At 44.3% G+C, this 17,887-nt stretch overlaps 5 protein-coding genes across 5 annotated transcripts in view; 3 read left to right on the top strand and 2 right to left on the bottom strand.

Moving 5' to 3' along the window:
* The first annotated feature begins 198 nt into the window (after nt 1-198).
* On the top strand, nt 199-2,299 carry LOC6572898 (L-asparaginase 1). The gene is made up of 3 exons (XM_001998967.4): nt 199-452; nt 512-741; nt 801-2,299. Exons 1-3 carry the CDS (start codon nt 353-355, stop codon nt 2,259-2,261), a joined length of 1,791 nt encoding a protein of 596 aa, XP_001999003.2. The 5' UTR covers nt 199-352; the 3' UTR covers nt 2,262-2,299.
* A 1,500-nt stretch (nt 2,300-3,799) lies between these two features.
* Nucleotides 3,800-9,429, bottom strand: LOC6572899 (F-box only protein 11). The gene is made up of 4 exons (XM_001998968.4): nt 6,477-9,429; nt 6,187-6,367; nt 4,742-5,816; nt 3,800-4,671 (listed from the first exon to the last, which is right to left on the bottom strand). The coding sequence occupies exons 1-4, from the start codon at nt 8,658-8,660 to the stop codon at nt 4,542-4,544; spliced, it is 3,570 nt and encodes a 1,189-aa protein (XP_001999004.1). The 5' UTR covers nt 8,661-9,429; the 3' UTR covers nt 3,800-4,541.
* A 97-nt stretch (nt 9,430-9,526) lies between these two features.
* LOC6572900 (replication protein A 70 kDa DNA-binding subunit) lies at nt 9,527-11,788 on the top strand. The gene is made up of 4 exons (XM_001998969.4): nt 9,527-9,676; nt 9,737-9,981; nt 10,042-11,281; nt 11,340-11,788. Exons 1-4 carry the CDS (start codon nt 9,641-9,643, stop codon nt 11,649-11,651), a joined length of 1,833 nt encoding a protein of 610 aa, XP_001999005.1. The 5' UTR covers nt 9,527-9,640; the 3' UTR covers nt 11,652-11,788.
* A 304-nt stretch (nt 11,789-12,092) lies between these two features.
* Nucleotides 12,093-14,684, top strand: LOC6572901 (replication protein A 70 kDa DNA-binding subunit). The gene is made up of 4 exons (XM_001998970.4): nt 12,093-12,279; nt 12,348-12,592; nt 12,651-13,776; nt 13,838-14,684. Exons 2-4 carry the CDS (start codon nt 12,351-12,353, stop codon nt 14,144-14,146), a joined length of 1,677 nt encoding a protein of 558 aa, XP_001999006.2. The 5' UTR covers nt 12,093-12,279; nt 12,348-12,350; the 3' UTR covers nt 14,147-14,684.
* Nucleotides 14,685-15,815: 1,131 nt separating this feature from the next.
* LOC6572902 (dedicator of cytokinesis protein 3) overlaps nt 15,816-17,887 on the bottom strand; it is a 38,690-nt gene continuing 36,618 nt past the window's right edge. The window contains exon 13 of the mRNA XM_044007499.1: nt 15,816-17,860. Coding sequence (XP_043863434.1) covers nt 15,848-17,860 — 2,013 coding nt within the window. The 3' untranslated portion in view covers nt 15,816-15,847. The remainder of the gene's footprint in view (nt 17,861-17,887) is intronic.

The raw sequence follows: 17,887 nt of genomic DNA, 5'->3' as shown, positions 1-17,887 counted from the left end.
TACATCTGGGAGCACCAGATTATTTAAATTAATGAAGTGGCGCCCTCTACTAAAATTAAAGAATCCACAAACTGTCAAATTAGTAACACCCTGTTTAAATTTTTACTGCTTTATGAATCCATGGTCAGTATCAAGCTATACCGTTTAAACATACAAAATAACAATTGACACTAAATAACACATTTATTCGAAAATTGTTGTCTTTGTGATCGTCTGGCAACGCTATCTCATTTGAATTTTTCAGAAATTTAATCTTTTGAAAGCAATGTCACTTACAAGTAAGAATTTATTACTTAAGTTTTGGAAAAACAAAATTTAAAATTCAGTTAACGTAACGTGACAGTAGGCAGGAATGGCAAACTCATCATGTCGCTGTGCGCATAGTAAAGAATCACGAATCCTTGTCATCTACACTGGCGGTTGCATTGGCATGATGCGGATGGAAGACGGGTGTAAGTGTAATATATCCAATAGATTTAAACAATATTTAAAAAGGCTCGTTTGTCGTCAGCTTTGCAAAACGTTAGCGGAGAACTCATTAAACGACTGCGCGAAGATACCAGCTTTCACGACAAAGACTACAAACTGCCCTTCGAGCGAGGCGAAAACTCGCCTTTGGTCCTGCCATGGATTCATGACACGCAATATCGTGTGATTTATGATATAGTCGAGTTTACGCAATTGATGAACTCCAGCTCTATACATTTGGATGATTGGGTGCACTTGGCCAAAGAAGTGGAAGTACGCATAATTCTCAAAAACTCAAAACTTTCTATTTGCGTTAATCTTTTTGCTTGCAGGATAATTACGAACGCTACGATGGCTTCATCATACTGCACGGCAGAGACACCATGGCGTTTACTGCCTCAGCTCTCGCATTTATGCTGGAGAATCTTACCAAGCCCGTTATAATAACCGGCAGCCAGTTGCCCATCATTGAGTTGCGCACAGATGGCCGGAACAATTTTGTTACATCGCTGCTGATCGCTGGCAACTTTGATCTGCCCGAGGTGATTCTGGTCTTTGGCCACAAAGTGTTGCGGGGCTGCCGCAGCACTAAGAGAGCAAACAACTCCTTTCACGCATTCGATTCGCCCAATGCCCCGGCACTGGGCACATGTAGCGTTAATATCGACATCGACAACAAAAACATATTTCAGCCGAACAATTCAGGTCCGTTCACGGTATTCACTGAAATGGAGCCGAATGTCAGCCTGCTACGTTTGTATCCAGGCATCTCAGTCGAGGTGATGCAGAGCTTCTTCAATCCCCCTATGAAGGGCGTTGTCATACAGAGCTACGGCATCGGCAATATACCAACCAATGATCATAAGCTGTCGGATGTCATCTCCGATGCGATTTCTCGTGGTATTGTGGTTGTGAACATGACGCAATGTTCCAATGGCAAAGTGATGCCCCAACATTTAACGTCCAATTGGATGGAATTGGGCGTGGTCTGTGCCTACGATATGACTCAGGAGGCAGCATTAACCAAATTGTCCTATGTGCTGGGAAAAAAGGAGTGGGACGTGGACGTTAAGAAGGAAAAGATGGAACAAAGTTTGCGCGGCGAATTAACCATACCAACGTCAGCTAAAAGCGTTGAAGTCGATTTCATCGAAGGCGTGGCACGAAATCTCCAAGTCTCCAAAGACAAGAAACGCGGTGAAATGTGTGCCACATTCTTTCCAGCGCTCGTCGAAGCAGCCATCCGAGAGGACAATCCACATAAACTGACAAATCTGAAGCAATACGGCGCCAATCTGAGCGATACGAACACAGAGGGGCGGACGGCTTTGCATCTGGCCTGTTTTCTGGGCAAGAAAAAGTGCGTCGGAACCCTACTAAAAGATGGTAGCCCAGTGGATTTGACCGATCGATTCAATCGAACGCCACTGCACGAGGCCATCGATGCGGACAATCATGAACTGATTGAGATATTGCTAAAGAAGGGCGCCACCCTCACAGAAGGCCCATTGGAATTGGCCCAGAAGCTGCGCTCACTCGCTGAAGATGGGAATGTCGATCGCTTGGAGTCATATCGCTTGGCCGGCGCCGATCTCGAGGTGGCGGATGGCAGCGGTCGCACAGCGCTCCACCATGCCAGCCAGCTGGGCGAGATAAATGTGGTTAAGTATCTGTTGCCCTACTATCGCAATCCCAGTGCCAAGGACTGTCTTGGCCTGTGTGCCATACAATATGCTAAAGCAGGCAATTTTTGTAACATTGTCGCCCTGCTGTCTGCAGACAAAAACTGTTAAGTTGCAATAAAAAAATTTTTAACTTGTTGACTTTCAAATTAGACGGCTTGAACTGCGAGGGTTGAACTTAAGGCTGTAGTCATAAAAATAGTAGAATATAAATTAATATTAGGATTGTTATTAATCCAGATGCTGATATTAAATTCATCATTAAGGTTTGATGGCCAATATTTTACGATTAGTTGGACTACGATTTTTATGACGGCTGTATATGTATATATGTACATACTATACTATCTATATATGTATACTAAATAAATAAACTGCAATAATTTTTGTTTTGTTTTTCTTTTCTTTTTTTTTTTTTTTTGTGAAATAATTTCAAATATAATTTTAGCTTATACCTGGTATATGTATAATTAGTTTGTTGTCTGTGAGTCCAAGTCGACGACGATGCGTAGGTAACACATTAAAATTCATTTCTACATAATATAGGTGTGTCTGAGTGTGTATGTATGTGTGTGTGTGTGTGTGTGTGTGTGTGTGCTTGGGTCTGTATGTTTTACAATTCAAAATTGTCGTTGCTCTTTTGCTCTTACATCGAAATACAAATACAAATACACACACATATATATATGCATATATATGTGTATATCGTAGGTCTGCACAACGCTATTATTTTATATATATTTTTGTTGTTAGTAAATACGCTTATATACTTGAAATATGTTTGTGTTGGTGTCTGTGTGTGTTTGTGTTGTTTTTTCCTATATTTAGATAAGTAAAATATGTATGTTTAGCATATGGTTTGTTTCATTTTTTTTATGTTTTTTTTTTTTTTATCCTTAAATTGATCAGCTTTAAAGTTGTTTGATTTATGCAAAACTAAAAATATGTAAAAACAAGCGAATCGCGAAAATGTAACATAACTAAAACACATTGGCAACATATTATATCAAAATATTAGCAGAGAAAATAGTGCAAACAAAACTAGTTAATTCTTAAAAAAAATAAACAAAATGCAAACGCACAAATTAGTCAATGAATTTTATCAAAAAATTAAACTGATCTACGCTGCGCATATATATGTATATATGTATATGTATTTATATAAAACTAGTTGCTGTGTAGCTCTACAAACATACACGATGTACATATATATTCATTTCATATATATATGTAGTATATAATGCTACTTACTAATATCGATTATAGTTAAAATAATTAGTTTGCATAATTCGAATACTTTGAATACTTGTCGCAAACCGAAACAGTTCATTTTGTTGTTGTTTAAGCTTAAGTTGCTAAAATGACACAAATATATATATATATATATATATTCGTTAAGCTTTACGCTGTTTTTTTTTATATTATTATTATAAGTATTATTACTTGTTTTTTAACATTTAGACATGAAATATTGCTCATTATTGGATGCTTTTAAACGCTTTTGATTCTGAAAACGGTATTTATGCATAGGTTATTAAATATATATATTTTGATATATAAATATATATATATATATATATATATATATATATATATATATATATATATTTATGTTTATGTATATGTATATGTTTAGGTTTATGTTTATATGTGTATGCATATGTTTATATTTATATTTGTATGCTTGTTAGTTTTGTTGCTAAAGCAAAAAAGCGGCTGCTGTCGTTTATCTAATTTGTTATTAATACTTAAAATTGCTTTTCGTATTGTTAGAGTTTTTAGTTTGTTTTCTAATTTGTTGTTTGTTGTCGGCTTAAAAAACATTTCATTTTGTTTTAGTTTTTAGTTGGAATTAAAAAAACTACTTAGCTACATTACAAAATCGTTTTTTCTTCACTGGGCTTTCTTTCTGGTTTCTCGTACACCTTTATCACCCTTTAGCGTATCATATCGTTTCTTCATTTCATCAACATTCTCGTTTCTTGTACAAAAAGAAATGCATTATTTTGAAAATGTATTTTGTTTCGTTGTGACAGATTGTGTGGACATTGGACAGGTGTCGAAGCATTTCCATAATTTGTATTTTGAGTTGGTTTAAAGTTTAAACTAAATTGCACATTGAGTTAAATTTTGAACGCAGATTAATTATTATTTATATACAATGGTTTGTATTATTGAGGGCGTGGGTGTGTGTGTGTGTGTGTATCTCTAGGCGGGTAAGTGTGTGAGTATATGTGTTTGTGTGTGTCTTCGTGAATATGTACAGCAACACAATTTTGTGGGAGAGGGCGAATTAGCGAACGTCTTAGAGTCTAAACAGTTGAGAGCTTAATTGAATATATAAAATACCATTAGAGTGCTTTTATCGATGATGCTGATGCTGCGACTGCCCTAGTTAACCATCAGTGTGTGCGATTCCATGGGCGCTGCCGAGTCATAGAGCGTGTCCGTGTCCTGCGTGGGCTCGCCCTGCAGCTGACACTGATTGGATAAGGTGCCGGCACCGCAATCACAAAAGAAACTGCGAAATCAAACGGAATTCGATTAATGAAATACTCATGTAAGTATAAATATATTTTGAGTCGTCTCACCGATCGTGTCGTATAAATTCAACATCATGTCCTGCATGACAATTCTTTATGCAATTGACACATATGGCATTCCGATCCGTTGTATTGCAGGTCTGGCAGCGATAAAAGTCGTGCATGGGAAAGGATGTGTAGCTGCTAATCTTGTAAAGGCATTGGCCGCTGGACACCGCCTTCTCCACCTCATCCTCGTTGTTAAATATGTTGTTGCCGCGCGTTATCGGCTGCACACCGCTGGCCAGGCACAGGCCACCGAACTTATTCTTAAATATCTGATTGTGCTCCAGCGTGGCTGTTGCATTGTTTGTTATCTCCACGCCAGCTGCTTGTCCGTCGTAGATGCGATTGCGTCTGAGTATCGGATGCGATTGCGTTGAGATCAGCACGCCCGCCTGCGTATTCCGAAAGATGTCGTTCTCCTCGAGTATGCCCTTGCCGCCATTGAAGATGCATATGCCGCCGTCGCGTCCATCATAGATCTTGTTGCGCTTGAGTGTGGGATTCGAGTCGGTTTTGATCCACACGCCAGCCATGGCATTGTCAAAGATCTCGTTCTGCTCAAGCAGACCCAGGCCGCCGTTGTAGACCAGAACGCCGCCATTCTGGCCGCCCCAGATCTTATTGCCACGTATCACCGGATTGCTGCCCGTGCGTATTTGCACACCCGAGTACAAATGATTGAATATATCGTTATCCTCCAGCTTGCCATGTCCGTTGTCATAGAAATAGACGCCCACTTGCTTGCCGGAGTGTATGCGATTACGTCGCAGCACTGGTGTGCTGCCCGTGGTTATCCACACGCCGGCCAAAGTATTCGAGTACACCTCATTCTCCTCAATCAGCCCCTGGCCCTTCTCGTGCACATAGATGCCCCCATGCTGTCCATGGTGAATCTTATTGTGCCGCACTATCGGATCACTGTTCGTGCGTATCTGAATGCCAGCCAGTGCATTGCCATAGATGTTATTATGCTCAATGAGGCCGCGTCCCTCGCCAAAGATATAGACGCCGCCCTGATGGCCATTATAGATTTCATTCTTGCGTATGGTTGGATTGCTGTTCGATGTTATCCACACACCTGAAGAGATAAATTGAATTTGAATTAGCCACACATTTGGTTATCGAAAACATGAGAGATGTATATCAAAACGATTATCGATCACTTAACTAAGTGGTCAATAGAAATTTCAATATTATTTCAGAAATTAAATTCGCATTATTGGAATAGAAACACAGTTTACATTATCGATTAATTAATTTGACTGCAGTTTAGTAATCATTTCGAAACACTTTCTTCGAAAGTAAATATAAAAGCGTAATCCATAAATCAAAGAGCTGTATCACTTAACTATATTCACCTAAAGGTTTTCTCTATTATAATATTTTATAATTTCCTTGCCTATTATCGATATCGAAAGTTTGTTATTAGTAATCATAGCTTCACATACCCGCAAAATTATTTGAATGTATTCGATTCTCAATGAACTGTCCCAGTCCATTCTCATGCACATAGATGCCGCCCGTCTGACCATGATGAATCTCGCACTTGACCACTGTGGGATTGGCGCCAGCTTTGACCTCAAAGCCAGCTATGCGATTGTTGTGTATATCGTTCTTCTCAAAATAACCCTGAAATAACAATTATAATAATTAAACGGCAATTATAGAAGCTTAAGGTGAATAACTATTTCAGCTATATGCAAATCATAGATACATATTCATATGTTTAAGCCCATACCATGCCATTCTCAAAGGTAAATATGCCCACATCGCGTCCATGGTGTATATGATTCTCACGCATTATGGGGCTGGCAAAGTTCTTCACCCAAATGCCGGCCAGGGCATTACGGCTGATCTCGTTGTGCTCGTAGGTGCCCTGGGCGTAGTCCGTCACGTAGAGTCCGACGTTTTCGCAGTCGCTGATGTCACAGTTACGTATAACGGGATTGGCGCTGACGCCGCCCACACAGACAGCGGCTCCCACCACCGATGTGGAGCGTATGATGCAGTTGTCCACAGTTGGCGAACAATTCTCGCCAATGTCCAGGCAATAGTGCTTGTGATGCGACACCGTTGAGGTGACCTCCGGGGAAAACTTGAGCGTTAGATAGCCCACATATGCGTACTTGGCACCCTCCACGAACATAACAGTGGAGCCTGCCTCGCGTTCCAGTATCACCGACTCGGCCACATTGCCGGGTGCTGCTCCGACGAGTGCTACGTCGGAGTCAATGAATAGATATTCTCCTTTGTAGTGGCCGGCATGCAGGAATATTAATGGGCCTGGATGCTCGGCTGGTGGCACATTCTCCTCGTATATATTGGCCAGAGCATTGACACTGGCACCGCCTCCCCCAGCACCAACTCCACCATTGCCGGTGCCGGTGCTGCTGGTGGTGTTCGAGAGACCGGCAGAGAGATTGCCAGCGCCAGCGCCAGCATTGGAGCCAGCGGCAAAGGCCGGCTCGAGAGCTGCTTGTATGGTATTGAAGAAGACGATGCTGCGTCCGGGCTGGCGCCTGTCCTGATAGCCGGGGCGCACATGAACGCCGCGGTACAGCTGGCGGAAGCTCTCCTTCCAAGGATTGGCATACTCCGACTCCTCGGGCTTCTCGAACACAAATTTGCACAGCTCGGGATTGAAGAGCGGCAAATCGTACTCGAACACCGACTGAAACAGACGCTTCCACAGTTCCGTGTCGTTGGCAATGGTATTGAAGCGCTTGCAGACCAGCGCCAGACGGCACAGATCCTGTTCCAGCAGGTAGGAGAATATGGCCAGCAGCACCTCATCGGCCAGCTCATATTGCAAATACTGCGCAGCTGTGGGTCCAGCACCGCTGGCCGCACTGCCTCCACTGCCCGCATCCATGCTGGGCACTGCCGCCGTGTCCGTCTCCCCGCTCTGCGTGTAAAGGCGGCGTGAGCGCTTGCGTGCCGGCAGCATATAATTATTCTCCTCAATTACCGCTGCAGCCCCGCCCACGGGCAAGGCGCCACAGTGCTGCTGCTGCGGCACAGAGCTGTGCACATTCGGGGGCTGCGCGAGCGTGGCACCTGTTGTGGGCGCATTGCTTACGGGAAAGGTGGCGCTGGTTGAGGGCGCCTGTACAATGGCCGATGGCGACGACGAAGTCGATGATGAATTGGAAGCCGACGATGCCGATGAGGAGCAGGCAGGTGAATTGCTGGGGTTGAGTAATGGCGGCGAACTGCTGGATGGACCCACCATAATGGCCACAGATTGGCCAGTGCTAGAGCCGGAGGAGCACCACTGATCATGGTTACTCACGGCGGATATCTTGCGACGCAGATCATATGGCGACTGATGGCAACAGGAGGCGCTGCTACTGCTACTGTTGCCACTGCTGTTACTGCTAGTGTTGCTGCTGTTGCCCTGACTGGCAGCCGATGTGCTGGGAAAATTGGAATTGCAGGTGATGCTATTGCTGTTGCTGCTGCTGGGACCAGCGGCCGACGAGGTGCTGGCCAGTGTTGAGTTGCTATCGGAGGTGTCCATGATCTGCACAGAATTGTAGATGTTACTCATGCACGGGTTTTGATTGAGGCCAGCGGAGGATCCAGCAGCCGCGCTACTCGTAGATTGACCACTATCAAAGTATTCCGCGGCATTGCTGCTGCTGGGAGCAGTATTGTTGTTGTTGTTGTTGTTGCTGCTACTGTTTGAATTATTGCTACTTCCAGCTGATGCTGCAGCAGCCGCTGCTGCTGATGCTGCTGCTACTGTTGCAGAGGCTGTGCTCGTTGCTGCAGTATTGTTTTGCTGTGCGTGCACTGACTGCTGCAGCATGGGATCCATTATGTTGCCCGTGGGACGATTTGGCATGGCTATGCGATTGGCTCCTTTTCGTCTGGAGCGGCGCACATAGGTGCGCGATGATGTAAACGAGGCGCTGGGCATTTTTAGCTATACCCTTTTTATTTTATTTTTGTATGGAAATGCTTGCGGTAAAGGGGAAAAAGTTCTGTGGCGTTTAACACTTTTCACAATTTATCAACCCCAAACCCAATTTTAATTCCACACTCACACACACTGAAGCACTCGCACTGGCACGGGCACAGACACACATACACACACAGCCACACAGACAGTTAAATGAGCCGATGGCAATGGATTTTCTCCTTTCACTTGCAGTTCGAATGCATTACTTCAATGTGGGCATTGTGTTCACAATTACGTTTTCGATAAAGCACTTTACTTAAATAATAGTATATACTCAAACATTTTGTAAACTTTATTGTCGTTTATTGGACAGTTTTTTGCCTGCTTCATCATCTGCTCTTCTTCCTATTGTATGTATTGGTGTGCGTGTGAGTGTGCGGAGTTTTCGGGGTTTCTATCCTTTGTTTCTCATTTGTTTTGTTTTATTTGGAAAGAAGAGTTGCACTAGCTATCACACAGTACTGCTGTTTCGCTCGCTCATTGTTTCTTTTATTTGCTCTTTGTGATTTGCTTCGTATTGGCAGCTGAAAATTTCATGCTAGATTTCTTCATTGTTTTCACACACTTTTTTCAGCAGTCGCGCTTTCAATTTAGTTACTGATGACTTTGTAACCATATGCTACTATATATCCATACGGTAAGCAACTTTTTTAAATTTGCAAACGAAACAAGTACGACAGAAACGAGCACGACGGGCCTGCAGTTCAGCCTGCGATGACTTTTCTTTAGTGCTGCGGTCAATAAGTTATCGATATTTGAAACTCACAGGGTTGCATTTTTATCGATGGTATCTGTACACAAAAGCATATCGATTAAAGCTTTTCACATTACTATTCCCGCCACTTCGGGCATCACACAGATTGTAACTGCGCTGCATTTCGCAATAACTGTAATTGTTTCTTTTTTGGCAGAAAATCCTATCGTAATTAAACTATATAATGCCGATTGCTAGTCTTACCACAGGCGTGATTGCGGTAATAATTTATTAATTAAAGGTGTTTCTGTTGCAATAACTGAACCGGCGTTCCTTATAGCGCATCATGCACGGCGAGGATGTCCCACAGCCGGTGCTGCAAATCCTGGGTATCAAGCGGATCAACACCAATACGGATCAGGAACGCTTTCGGTTATTGATGTCTGATGGCAAGTATTACAACAGCTATGCCATGCTGGCCAGCCAATTGAATGAAATGCAGCACAAGGGACTGCTCAACGAGAACACAATCGTGCGTCTGGACAAGTACATGACATCCATGGTTGGCAAAGAGGGCTCCGGCAAGTAAGTTGATTATTGAATTTGGAATTGACTGCAAATGTTTATCTGAGCAATTGTTCTTAGACGCGTACTCATTGTCACCGAGGTGACTGTGCTGAACTCCGGTGATGAGGTGAAAACCAAAATAGGCGAACCCGTGACGTACGAGAATGCGGCTAAGCAGGACACCGTACCAAAAGCAGCTCCTGTTACAGCAAGTGCTCCAGTTAAAAAGGAACAATCTTACAACAATAACAACAACAACAACAATAACAATACCATGAACAGCACCATGAACGGCACACTCAATGCCAGTCTCACACATCCAATTGCCAGTCTAAGTCCGTATCAGAACAAATGGGTGATTAAGGCACGAGTTACCTCAAAGACGGCCATTCGCACCTGGAGCAATGCCCGCGGCGAAGGTAAACTCTTCAGTATGGATTTGATGGACGAATCCGGTGAAATTCGTGCCACCGCTTTTAAGGAGCAGTGCGATAAGTTCTACGATTTGATCGAGGTGGGCAATGTCTACTTCTTCTCCAAGTGCCAACTTAAGCCGGCTAACAAGCAGTACTCTCAACTGAAGAATGATTATGAGATGACTTTCACCGGCGAGACTATGGTTCAGCTATGCGACGAAGACGATAATGGTGGCATACCCGAAATAAAGTTCGATCTGATACCTATTTCGCAAGTGTCGAACATGGAAAACAAAGAAGCCGTCGATACAATAGGCATTTGCAAAGAAGTGGGCGAGCTGCAGACTTTCACTTCACGCACAACCAACAAGGAGTTCAAGAAACGCGAACTCACCCTGGTGGATATGAGCAATGCTGCCGTCACTCTAACGCTCTGGGGCGATGAAGCCGTCAATTTCGATGGACATGTGCAGCCCGTCATCTTGGTCAAGGGATCGCGTATCAATGAATTCAACGGCGGCAAAAGTCTTAGCATGGGCGGCGGCTCAATTCTTAAAATTAATCCAGATATACCTGAGGCCCACAAGCTGCGAGGATGGTTCGATAATGGAGGCGGCGATAATATAAGCACCATGGTCTCTGCGCGCACTGGCGGTGGCAGCTTCAGCACTGATTGGGTGACTCTGAAGGATGCTCGCATTCGAAATCTGGGTTCGGGCGACAAACCAGACTACTTCCAATGTAAGGCAGTTGTGCATATTGTCAAGCAGGAGAATGCATTCTACAAAGCGTGTCCTCAAACTGATTGTAATAAAAAGGTCGTAGATGAGGGAAATGGCCAATACCGCTGCGAACGCTGCAATGCAGCATTTCCCAACTTCAAATATCGCCTTCTGATTAACGTGAGTTAAATATACATTGAGCTTTATTTCTCTCATTTCTAATCTTGATTCCTTGCAGATGAGCATTGGGGATTGGACCTCGAACCGTTGGGTGACCTGCTTCAGCGAGGTCGGCGAGCAATTGCTTAAGCACTCGGCTCAGGAAGTTGGTGATGCTTTAGAGAACGATCCGGCAACCGCGGAGAAAATGTTCTCCGATATCAACTTCTCGTCTTACATTTTCAAATTGCGCTGCAAGAATGAGATGTACGGTGACATGACGCGCAACAAACTGACTGTCCAGTCCATGAGTCCTATCAACTACAGGGAATACAATAAACATCTCATAAAAGAGCTTAAGGAAATGACGGGCATTGGACCTGCTAACTAGCTCTTCTACACGTGCAGCGCGCGTCTCGTGAAAATATGTATGTTAAGCCAATTAATTAAGTTTAAATATTATATATATCGCACCTAATTGAAATAAATGCAGTGGGACACAATCGTGTATACCTTAAACATTTATAATTAAAGCTGTCTTCATTTTTAATTATGGTCAAATATTTATATATATATATATATATATATATATATTTATTCATTTCATTTAGCTATAGAAAATTACAGGGTTTTCTAGCAGGACAGTGAAGGACGAGATGTTGATCAGCTGGTCATAAATTGTTATGGTTGGAGACTTATTCCTAATTCCAGCTCCTGCCACTGTTAGTGATGTGCAAGCTGGCCTCCGATTTCGTCTACGAGTTATTTCCAATAGTAGGCAGCCATCGATAGTCACGATCACGCAGAGCTGTATTTTTTAAAGCTGATAAAACACTGCGACAAAAGCTCTTAGTAAGAGCTCTAGGTATTCACACTGACCAGTGGTATTCATTAAATTGTACATTCCCGCGATTACTAGATTTGTTTTATTCAAGAAGATATTAAAATCTATAGAAAATACATTTGAATCAAATTTTATAATGACGTTGATTGCAAGTCTAACTAAAGGTGCAATAACGGTAAGTATACATACTACAATTTGAAAAATCTTGATGCAATGTAGTGTACGATCTGACTCATATTGCAGTGAATGATGCAAGGCGATAAGGTATTAAATCCAGTTCTGCAGATTCTGAATGTTCAGAAACTAAATACGGGCAATCCAGATGAGGATCGTTATCGCATCACCTTATCTGATGGCGAATATTACCATACCTGTGTCCTGCTGGCCACTGAGTTGAATAAAATGCAGCACAGAGGACTGCTCAGTGAGAACACAATTGTGCGGCTAAACAAATACTCGATCGACATGGCTGGAAGGGGGGGTGTCCGGTGAGTACGTAGATAATTGAATTCGGCTGTAAATGTGTCCATAATCGATCGTTTGCAGCCCCGAGATTATTGTGGACGAGATAACAGTGCTAAATTCGGAATATGAAGTAAAAACAAAAATAGGTGAGCCCGTGACCTACGAGAATGCGGCTAAGCAGATTACGGCTCCGGAAGTATCTGCTCTTGCGATAAGTAATCAATCTTGCAACCAAATTAATGAAGAAGTTATTCCGATTGCCCATCTAAGTCCATATAAGCACAAATGGATTATAAAGGCCCGGGTTAGCGGTAAGACGCGCATATTTTCGTATAAGGGAGGCAGATTGTTTAACATGAATTTATTTGATAAATCTGGTGAGATTCGTGTAACTGCTTTTAAGGACCAGTGTGATAAATTCCACAGTCTGATCGATGATGGCAATGTTTACTTTATCGCCAACGGTTGGATTAAGCCGGCCAACACACAGTATTCCCAACTGAAAAATGAATTTGAGATGATTTTCATAGGCGAGACTATGGTTCAGCTATGCGACGACAATGGTGACATACCCGAAGTAAAGTTCGACCTGATACCTCTGTCGCATGTATCGAATATGGGAAATAAGGAAGCCGTCAATACAATTGGTATTTGCACAGAAGTGGGCAAATTGGACATCAGAATTTCGACTAAAACCAACAAGGAGTTCAAGAAACGCGAACTCACCCTGGTGGATATGAGCAATGCTGCCGTCACTCTAACGCTCTGGGGCGATGAAGCCGTCAATTTCGATGGACATGTGCAGTCCGTTATCTTGGTCAAGGGATCGCGTGTCAATGAATACGGCGACTGGAAGAGCCTTAACGTGGGCTGGGGCTCAACTCTTAAAATTAATCCAGATATACCTGAGGCCCACAAGCTGCGTGTTTGGTTCGATAATGGGGGCGCCGATAACATAGTCTCTGCTCGGAGAGTTGAATTGATGACCCTGAAGGATGCGTACTTTCGAAATCTGGGTTCGGGTGACAGGCCAGACTACTTCCAATGCATAGCAATAGTGCAGAATGTCATTCAGACGAATGCCTTTTATAAAGCGTGTCCTCAAATGAACTGCAACAAAAAGGTCGTGGATGTGGGCGATGGCCTATACCGCTGCGAATCCTGCGATGCAGTATCTCCTAACTTCAAGTATATCTTAAGGGTTAAAGTGAGTACTGTATACCTTCATCTATATTCGAATAGTATTTCTTAATTTGTGTATGCCACAGATAAAAATTAGTGATTATACCTCGGACCGTGAGGTCATCTGCTTTGGCAAGATCGGCGAGCAGTTGCTTAGGCATACAACCCAGGAGGTTGTTGAGGCCTTGGAGAATGATCCGGCTAGAGCTCTACAAATCTTTACTGACATTAATTACACATTGTACATTTTTAAATTGAGCTGCAAGAATAAGCTGTACAACGGCAAGATGATCAGTACGCTGACCGTCCAGTCCATGACTCCCTTCAACTGCAAGAAATACAACAAGCATCTGATCAACGAAATCAATCAAATGCGAGTTACAGCTGCGAGCTAACCAGCTTGACGAAATTGAAAATATTATCAAAGTTGCAATATTATAATAAGGTGCAATATTATTTTGTTATCTACCCAATAAACATTTTTTAACGGTTGTGAAATTGATGAATTTAAGTGTAATACTGTTATCTCTCTCTACATTGAAGAGAAAACAACTTCGGACAGGAATAGTAAGTGGTATAGTAGTGGTAGGGTAGAGACATAATGAATAGAAATTAATATATGTATAAAATCTTTACCCTCTCCCTTATCAGAGACCTTTACGAAATTGCTTGTATTTATGTGTAAATTATTTATATTTTATTGATTTCTAATAAATTCATATTTTGTTTCTTTTCGATTTATATATATATATATAGGGTATATGTATATATATCAAAAAAGTTCATAGTTCACAGCTGTCGCGCTGTCGTTGTTGACTAGTTTGCTTCTGAGCTATTAAAAGTGGATTAATTATTTGTTGCTTAGTTGTTCATTTAAATAAATTATGAGTATTTTACGCAGATATCTTCACTATATGTATTTTTTTTTTTTTTTTTGATAAAAATATATAAAACGATTGTGGCTTTATGCATTATAGCTATGAAAGTTGAGATATATATGTATATGTATGTATATATTTTGTATATTTTATATATAATTGTTTATTAAAGTAAAAACTGCATTGCACATTTTATCATTTGTATGTGTGTGTGTGTGTGTATGTGTGTAAATTTAGCTTGAACCTTGTTTTGATTAGCGTTACAGATTTTGGTATAATTCGTTTTGATTCTTCATATGCTTTGTCTATATAGATATAGTTAGATTCATAGAATTTATTCAACTTGATCAACTTATAGATATACATATATATTTAGTTTATTCAGTTTATTAATGCAGCTTAGTAACTTAAGCGACAATTCCACATTCGTAACATAATCCTAACTGATATATTTATATGTATTTAGAGAGATATTTAGTAAATATTGCGTTTAGTATAGAATTTTTGTTTTGTTTTTGTTTTTGTTTTTTTTTTTTTTACAACATTTGGCACCGAAGCAAATAATTAAAATTAAAATTAACTGAGATTAAAGTATTAATTAATATCGACACAATACTTGTTATACGAAACTAATCCTCACTCTCTATGGGTAACGGCTGACTGATGCGAATGCTAATGCTGATGCTGATAATGGTTATGATGATGATAATGATGATGATGCTGCTGCTGACAATGGAGGTGCTGCTGCTCCAACTGATAGCCATAACTGGAGCTGGAGCTGGCCTGCGTCTGCACCGAGAAGCTCAAGCCGCACGAACAGTGCTCGATGTGGGGCGGTGCTGTCGTTGAGGGCGTGGCATGTACCTGGGCCTGCTCCGTGATGATGGTGGGCGTGGGCGATGGCGACGACAGGCAGTCCTGACAATACGCCAGACTGTGAGTCGCCCGGAAATGATTGTACGTAGCTGAAGCTGAGAGCGGCGGTGGTGGCGGTGGCGGTGGTGGAATGGGTGTGGGTGGACTCTCAGCCGCTGCTGGTGGCTCTGCTGGTCCTAGTGCTCCTGCTGGTGGTGGTGTCAACGATTGCGTCGAGCAGCTGGAGTCACAGCTCTCGCTGGCGGTCTGCGACTCGCTGCTGTCCGAGGTCGAGGTGGACGAGGATGGCTTGTGTGGCTGATGCGGCTGATCGGGTGGGTGATGGCAGCGACATATTGTAACTCAAAAAGTGCCGCCATCAGGTGGATGACTGACGGCAGCCTCAACAGCAACCGGCACCGGCGCAGGCCCAGGCGCACGGCCATTGGCCAGCAGCTGTTGCTGCGGCAAGCTGTAGCCCTCGCCGGCGCCATCGCCATTGAATTGCTGCGGCGGCTGCGTCTGCGGCTGCGGCTGCTGCTGCTGCTGCTGTGGCTGCTGATTGTTGTGTGAATGATGATTGTGATTGTTAATGGAATGATTGAGCGATGCATGTGTGTTGGGTGAGTGTGCCTCGTCGCTCGTCGTCAGATTTGGGCCCAGTCCGTTCGCCGTCACGCCCAAGGATTTGGGCGGTATCGGTGGCGGAGGCACGGGTATGTCCTCCACATCAAACGAGCTGGTCGAGCTGTCACGTTGCGTTATATTCATGCCACCGGCATGCATGTGCATATCGAGGCTGCCATTGGAGCTGATGCGACAGTGCTCCCGATGGTGAACCGTGCTCATGGATAGGCTGGCCGACTCCTCGCTGAGATTGTTCAGCTGATTGAGCTCTCGCGAGCTGGTCGTCGAGATGCCAGAGTCACGGAAATCGTTGGGCGCAAAGCAAACGCTCAGGTGATTGCCCGCCTCCTGCAGATTGGGCGGCAGTGAGTGCGGCTGCTGATCCGCCTCGGGATCATCGAAGCTGATGTCCACCACAGAATACTTTTGGCCGTGCTGCTGCTGTGCTGAGTGCCGCCTGGCAGCGGCATCTGATGCGTGGCCAGCGCCGAAATCATTGAATATCATCGGATTGGAGGCACGCTTGTCCGGCGTAATGCCACGCGGCGGCAGGGGCGGTGCATTGGATGAGCTGCTCATGGGCTGGCGCTTGGGCGGCACCTCCGGGCTGTCGATGCTGCCGCCGTTGACGCCGGCTGTGACAAAGTTCTGGGAGCGTGGGCGATGCGGCACTGGCGGCGCATCCGCCTGCTCGACGGGCGGCAGAACTATGCTGAGGCTCTCCTTGCTGAGAGTCTGATAGGAATTCATGGCCTCAACCGGACGCAGCGTATCGCCGGGCCGCGTATAAATCTCATCCAGCTCGTACACATAGTTGGCGTTCGCCTGTTGGTGGACAAGTCCAGCTCCAGCTACGGTTCCGCCTCCTGCTCCTGCTGCAGTTGCTGCGGCTCGCTGCTCTGTGGGTAACGGCGGCAGCGGTGTATTCACAATGCTCTCCGAGGGCTGACGCTTCAGCCGACCCATGCCGGAGAGGCTTTGCTTCAGCTGCGAGAAGCGTTCGAGCAGGCGATTGTGCAGCGGTTGCACGCCCGCTGGCGCTAGCTGGCCATGCAGCTCCAGTGCCTGTTCCAGAATTTGTATCTGCTCCAATATGAGCACTTTCAGGCGCTGCACATTCGCCTGTTGGCCAGCGCCCTGCGGAGACTTGAGAAACTGTTCGGAGAAGAAGGCCTCCTGGTACTTGCTGATGCCGCCCATGACATTGGCATCGATGGTGCCCTGGAGGCGCATCGAAAACGGATTGATGTTGCGCTTGGGATCACGTCTGTATTGGACAATCAGATCGGCTAGCTCCTTGCCGGCATTGTTGATAATCTCGCAGGCATACTCGACTGGCGTCAGCTCCTGCACCGACTTGTGCTTGACCTCGAACCAGCGCAAGATGCCCGGCAGCGGGCTGGTTATGTCCAGGGTGGTGCGTTCGATCCACAACGACTTGAACTCGTTGTCCTTGTCGATGGGCCCCTTATACATGGGCCGGTCATAGATGAAGCGCGTCACATCGTTCACCTCATAGAAGCGCGCAATCTTCTCCGGCACCGGCACCATAGCCGTCTTCAGCGCCTGCGCATCGCCCACCGGTCGCACATTGCTGATCTGTATGTACTGCTCGGGCGCATTCAAGATCGATGCCTCTGGCGGACTATTGTTGGCCAGGATCTGGGCGCTGGGAAACTCCGTCTGCAGGCGCTGCGTGAACGCGCCAATGCGCTCGTACTCCAGACCGCGATAAACGAACTGTTTGTTCTGTAAGAGATTGGACAGGTCAGTGAG

Source organism: Drosophila mojavensis, unplaced genomic scaffold, assembly GCF_018153725.1.
Source record: "Drosophila mojavensis isolate 15081-1352.22 unplaced genomic scaffold, ASM1815372v1 contig_16, whole genome shotgun sequence".
NCBI classification, from domain to species: domain Eukaryota; kingdom Metazoa; phylum Arthropoda; class Insecta; order Diptera; family Drosophilidae; genus Drosophila; species Drosophila mojavensis.
This window is presented reverse-complemented; position numbering and strand designations above follow the sequence as displayed.

Bases quoted from the DNA above. Each gene is read 5' to 3' on its own strand.
- LOC6572898 (XM_001998967.4), top strand. From the start codon at position 353: ATGGCAAACTCATCATGTCGCTGTGCGCATAGTAAAGAATCACGAATC. The intron at 453-511 runs GTAAGTGTAATA...GTTTGTCGTCAG, and splicing joins GATGCGGATGGAAGACGGGT to CTTTGCAAAACGTTAGCGGA. The intron at 742-800 runs GTACGCATAATT...TTTTGCTTGCAG, and splicing joins ACTTGGCCAAAGAAGTGGAA to GATAATTACGAACGCTACGA.
- LOC6572899 (XM_001998968.4), bottom strand. From the start codon at position 8,660: ATGCCCAGCGCCTCGTTTACATCATCGCGCACCTATGTGCGCCGCTCC. The intron at 6,368-6,476 runs GTATGGGCTTAA...TTGTTATTTCAG, and splicing joins TTACCTTTGAGAATGGCATG to GGTTATTTTGAGAAGAACGA. The intron at 4,672-4,741 runs GTGAGACGACTC...TTGATTTCGCAG, and splicing joins GAATTTATACGACACGATCG to TTTCTTTTGTGATTGCGGTG.
- LOC6572900 (XM_001998969.4), top strand. From the start codon at position 9,641: ATGCCGATTGCTAGTCTTACCACAGGCGTGATTGCG. The intron at 9,677-9,736 runs GTAATAATTTAT...CGTTCCTTATAG, and splicing joins TTACCACAGGCGTGATTGCG to CGCATCATGCACGGCGAGGA. The intron at 9,982-10,041 runs GTAAGTTGATTA...AATTGTTCTTAG, and splicing joins GGCAAAGAGGGCTCCGGCAA to ACGCGTACTCATTGTCACCG.
- LOC6572901 (XM_001998970.4), top strand. From the start codon at position 12,351: ATGATGCAAGGCGATAAGGTATTAAATCCAGTTCTGCAGATTCTGAAT. The intron at 12,593-12,650 runs GTGAGTACGTAG...GATCGTTTGCAG, and splicing joins GCTGGAAGGGGGGGTGTCCG to CCCCGAGATTATTGTGGACG. The intron at 13,777-13,837 runs GTGAGTACTGTA...TGTATGCCACAG, and splicing joins AGTATATCTTAAGGGTTAAA to ATAAAAATTAGTGATTATAC.